This window comes from Aethalodelphis obliquidens, unplaced genomic scaffold, assembly GCF_003676395.1.
Source record: "Aethalodelphis obliquidens isolate GAN/ISIS:26980383/991018 unplaced genomic scaffold, ASM367639v1 scaffold31, whole genome shotgun sequence".
NCBI lineage: Eukaryota > Metazoa > Chordata > Mammalia > Artiodactyla > Delphinidae > Aethalodelphis > Aethalodelphis obliquidens.
In genome coordinates, this window is record NW_020837975.1 from 9,316,436 (window position 1) to 9,322,033 (window position 5,598).

The window sequence follows — 5,598 nt, forward strand, 5'->3', positions numbered from 1 at the left end:
TGAAAGAAATGAGAGGAAGCCAGTGGACCCCTGGAGTAAGAACATCCCAGGCTGAAGAGACAGGTGCAAAGGCCCTGAGGCTGGAGTGTGCTGGGTGTGTAAGAGGAACTGCAAGGCAGCCAGGGCAGCTGGAGCAGAGGGAGGAAGGACAGAATGGTTAGGGAGGAGATTGGAGGGATGACAGGGAACTGGATCACTTAGCACCAACATTCTATGATGAGGACTTGGGATTTTTCCTCTGAGTGTAGTGGGGAGCCCTGGCAGGTTGTGAATAGCAGAGTAGAGGGAGGAACATGATCTGACTTAGGTTTCAACAAGATCCCTCTAGCTGCTGGGTGGAGAACTGACTGCAGAGGGCACAAGGGTGGTGTCAGGGAGACCAGTTAGGATGCTGCTACTGCAACAGCCGGGGCAAAAGGCAGTGACAGCCAGGGCCAGGGCAGTGATAGGGGAGGGGATGAGAAGTGGTGGGATCTAAATGCACATTGAAGGTGGGGCTGATAGGGTTTTCTGAGGAGTTGGGTAAAGGCTGAGAGAGAGAAAGAGAACCCAAGGATGATTCCTGGGTCCTTGACCTGAGCAACTGGAAGGGTGAAGGAGGGAAAGACTGGGCGTTAGGGCAGCTTCATGGGAGAAAACCACCACAAGTACGCATTGCAACAGGTTTTGAGATAGCTATTGGGCACATGTATTACTTATCAATTGCTTTGTAACACATTACCCCCAAACATAGCGGCTTAAGAGAACACGCATCTATGTCAGTTTCTGTGGGTCAGAAACCCTGGCGCAGCTGGCACAGGTCCTCTGACTCAGGGGCTCTCACCTGCAGTGGAGGTGTCCAGCTGGGGCTGTGGCCCCTCTCAAGACTCGACTTGGGGAGGATCTGCTTCCAAGCTCACTTAGGAGGCTGTTGGTAGGACTAAGGTCCTTGGGGGCTGTTGGTTAGCAACGTCCTTCCTGACCATGCCAACCTCTCCATCGAGATGCTCCCAGTGTGGCAGCTGGCCTCCCGTGGAGAGAGCGAGCAACCCTGAGGTCATCGTGGTTTTGTAACCTAATCTTAGAGATGACATCCTATCACTTCTGCTGTGTTTTATTTATTAGAAGAGGGTTGCTAGCCCAGCCTGCACTCAAGGGGAGGTGATGAGTGTGAATATCAATTGGCAGGGACCTCTGGGAACCATGTAGAGGCACCTGCCACAGCAAGGAGGCAATTGGACCAACAAGTACAGATTTCAGGGAGAGGTCCAGACAGGAGCTGTCCATATGGGGGTTACCCATGACAGGCCTGAGCCAAGACAGCTGGGAGTGACCCAGACGGAGGAGAGAAGGGGACCAAGGACTGAGCCTGGGAGCTCGTCAATGTTTGGAGGTCAGGGACATGCAGAGGGACCAGCAAAGGAGATGGAGGAGGACCAGTGATGTAGGTGGTGAATGGAGAGTGGTGGCCCTGGTGTCCCGTAGGCCAAAAGAGAAACCTGTTTGCAGGACAGGGAGAGATCAGCTGATCAAAAGCCATGGAGAGGTCTGGCAAGGGAAGGCTGAGCTCAGGATTGGGCAGCGTGGAGATCAGCTTAACAAGAGCTGTCTCAGTGGAGTGGAAGGAGTTCCAGAGAGAATGGGAGGCTGGGAAGTGGAGGTGGACACAGCACTTTCCAAGGACTCTTGGTGTCGAGGTGCGCACAGCCTTGTATCTGAGGGCAGCAGGTAACTCTTAGCTGAGCTGATTCTTGGAACTCTGTTTCTCTCTCCACCCCTTCTGCACACACACACCCCACCCCCACACACCCACACCCACCCCCACACACGACCTTCCCACTGCTACCCCAGCTGGGACAGGGGATTAGAACCCTGAAGTTGGCCTGTTTTGTTTTTTGTTTCTGGTACCAAGTTACACATTATGAGACTAGGGTGGAGACACATGCTATTAATCCTCAGTCATCAGCTTGAGGTTCCCTAAATCCTAAAATCAGCCACCCCTAGAGGACCTGGTTTAGAAGGCAAACAGCACTAAGCGAAAGCTGATTGCAGACTGCCATCTGGTGGTCATTTTGGGACCTGGCCTGGATCTAAATCTGTCCCTCACAGGGTGGTGGGAAGAATTGAGGGAATTGTTAGAATGCCACCTGGCACAAATTGTGTTCAGTAAAACTGGACTGCTGTCATTGTGCGCGTGGTTTGGAGGAGCATGGTCAAAACAGTGTCCCTGACTTCACTCCCAACATTTTTTGAAGGAAAAGGAATTATTCTAAAAGGAGGTCCCTCTTCTTACCTTGGTAAAAGTAAGTGCTTCAGGGAACCAAGTAGGACTGTCATATAAGAAGTTAGATGATCTAGGGACTTCCCTGGTGGTGCAGTGGTTAACAATCCACCTGCCAACGCAGGGGACACGGGTTCGAGCCCTGGTCCAGGAAGATCCCACATGCCGCGGAGCAACTAAGCCCATGCACCACAACTACTGAGCCTGTGCTCTAGAGCCCACAAGCCACAACTACTGAGCCTGAGTGCCACAACTACTGAAGCCTGCACACCTAGAGCCCCTGCTCTGCAGCAAGAGAAACCACCGCAATGAGAAGCCCGTGCACTGCAACGAAGAGTAGCCCCGCTCACTACAACTAGAGAAAGCCTGCGCTCAGCAGTGCAGCCAAAAATAAATTAATTAAAAAAGAAGTTAGATGATGTAGATCCAAATCCTGATTTTGATACTATGGGACCTTGATCGTATCACTTAAGCGGCCTGAGTCTCAAGTTTCATCAAACCATAAAATGGGAACATTAGAATTAAAAACTATACAAGGTGGGACTTCCCTGGTGGCTCAGTGGTTAAGAATCCACCTGCCAATGCAGGGGTCATGGGTTTGATCACTGGTCCAGGAAGATCTCACATGCTGCAGAGCAACTAAGCCCGGGCGCCAAAACTACTGAGGCTGCGTGCTGCAACTGTTGAAGCCCGTGCACCTAGAGCCCGTGCTCCACAACGAGAGAAGTCATCGCAATGAGAAGCCCATGCACCACAATGAAGAGTAGCCCCTGCTCGCTGCAACTAGAGAAAGCCCGTGAGCAGCCAAAAGCAAAATAAAACAAACGAACAAACAAAACAACACAAAAACTATACAAGGTGGTAAATGTAAAGAGCTCTTATTAAAGGTACACTCCATTAGTTAATAGTAGTGGCATACCAGCTCTAAGCACTGGGGGTGTGTTGCTTTAAAATAGTGGTTCTCAACCGGGGGTAATTTTGCCCCCCAGAGAACAACTGGCAATGCATGGTGATATTTTTGTTTGTCACAAGGCTGGGGGATGCTAAAAAAAAAAAAAAGGCTGGGGATGCTACTGACATCTAGTGGGTAGAGGCCAGGGATGCTGCTAGACATCCTACAATGCACAGGACAGCCCCCTATGAGACAGAATTATCCAGTCCAAAATGTCAATAGTGCTTGAGTTGAGAAATCGTGGAACTTTTTAAAAATTTTATTATTTATTTATACATTTATTTATTTTATTTATTTATTTTTGGCTGCACTGGGTCTTCGTTGCTGGGTGCGGGCTTTCTCTAGTTGCGGTGAGCGGGGGCTGCTCTTCATTGTGGTGCACGGGCTTCTCATTGCGGTGGCTTCTCCTGTTGCGGAGCACGGGCTCTAGGCGTGTAGGCTCGGTAGTTGTGGCTCCCGGGCTGTAGAGCACAGGCTCAGTAGTTGTGGCGCACGGGCTTAGTTGCTCCACGGCATGTGGGATCTTCCTGGACCAGGGCTCGAACCCGTGTCCCCTGCATTGGCAGGCAGATTCTTAACCACTGTGCCACCAGGGAAGCCCGGAACTTTCTTAAATGGGGATTCTTCTTGCCGTGTTATGAACCAACATGAGGAACTGCTTTCTGAACATTATGAGGAAAGCAGAGTGATGCATGAAGTTGGAAAGGGGGTCTACAGTTATATGCAGGAGTAAAATGAGGCTCCAGATTACTGTGCTCTGCGACATGGTAGCCACAAGCCAGCCACGTGTGGCTATTGAAACTGAAAGTAATTAAAACCAAATAAAATTTTAAATTTGATTCCTAGATTGTAATAACCATGTCCCAAGTGCTCAGTAGCCACATGTGGCTAGTGGACAGCACAGATGTAGAACTGTTCCATCAGCGCAGAAATTTCTATCAAATAGCGCTGCTCATAAAGGATTCAGCAGAACCAGGCATCAGTGGGCAATCCACAAGAGAAAAGTGCAGAGAGGAGGGTACAATGAGAGACAACAGGATACAGCAATGAGATGGTTGAGTAAGCACAAGGGCGGTCTATAATTAAATGCCAAAACAAGTCACAAATACACATGTATAATAACTGATCCACGCAACCCTCCCTCCCCCAAGGGTCATTCTTAAGCGCATAAAACTCGAGAAGCCGGAAAAGGCAAGGAGAATCAGCAGAAGGCAGGCAGGGAAGGGCGAGCCACCACTGGGGAGTGCTGTCCCTCTCTCTCCCTTCTTCCTGGCACAGTTTAGTTTAACTTGTGGGACAAGGTTCCCAGCCCGACAGGTGACCACGAGTCAACTGTACCGACAGAGGAGCGTTTGCGGCGGCCTGTCTTGCTTAAAGCCTTGAGGTCCTTGTAAAGGGAGTACGCATACTTGGTGACGAAGGACAGACAGAAGAAGTGCAGGATCATTCGGGAGACCTGGAAAATCAAGTGCAAGTACCTCAGCTCCTTGAACTGCTCTTTGATGATCCCGTTGGTGAGCAGGACCACGGAGAAGCTGAGGAGCTCATAGGTGATGATCCACATGGTGTAACACAGCAGCCCCACGTAGTTGCTGATGTGGATGCAATAGAGGAACAAGGAGCTGACCATGAGGGTGATGGTGGATAGGCAGATGTTGATGTGCTTCTTGTAGGTCGTGACCCAAGAGACTAGCTCAGACTTTGTCTCCTTGTAGATGCTGAAGTTGTCCTCGTAGCCGATGTATGCAACCTCGTTCACTTCAAAGATGAGGAACTGGATGGTGTTGAGGATACAGAAGATGCCCATCATGAAGGAGAACTTCTTGTCATTCATTTTATACTTGTTTTACCGGAGCATCGGCTGCAGAAAAAAAAAAAATTGTGGAGATACCTGACAAGAGGGCAGTGGCTAGCCCAGGACAAATCCTCAAGCCACTAGATGTAAATGGAAGAGCTAAGAGTAATAAGGGTATATAGACAGACAATGGGCTGGAAGTCAAGGGACACGGGCTCTGACGCTGCTCTGGCCTCACTAGCTACAGGTGAGCACATCACTGGGAAGTGAGGGCATCACTGGCTTGGAATAATCTTCAGGTAGCTCTGCTCTTCCAGCAGCAGCCATGCTTTAAGGTGGCACAAAGGGTACTCCTGTTGGTGTCAGGCTTGTGGGAATTAGGAAGTTCCTGTATCTGGAATAATGGTAGAGTCAGTTCTGGGCTCCTACTGGGATATTCGTTTCTCCGAAGAAACACATTTTCTCAGAAAACTAGCATGGCTTCTCAAGGACCTAGAATCATCCCTGACCTTCCCCTTGGCCCCCTTTTCTTCCCTTCCAAGCCCTTAAAAATGTAATTTCCCTGAGTTACTCCCTGGGTCTGACCCAGAA

At 49.9% G+C, this 5,598-nt stretch overlaps 1 protein-coding gene across 1 annotated transcript; it reads right to left on the reverse strand.

Annotated features, from left to right (window-relative positions):
* Nucleotides 1-3,813: 3,813 nt before the first annotated feature.
* On the reverse strand, nucleotides 3,814-5,046 carry TMEM217B (transmembrane protein 217B). Its single transcript, XM_027127111.1, has one exon. The coding sequence runs from the start codon at nucleotides 5,044-5,046 to the stop codon at nucleotides 4,492-4,494; it is 555 nt and encodes a 184-aa protein (XP_026982912.1). The 3' UTR covers nucleotides 3,814-4,491.
* Between the last annotated feature and the right edge of the window lie 552 nt (nucleotides 5,047-5,598).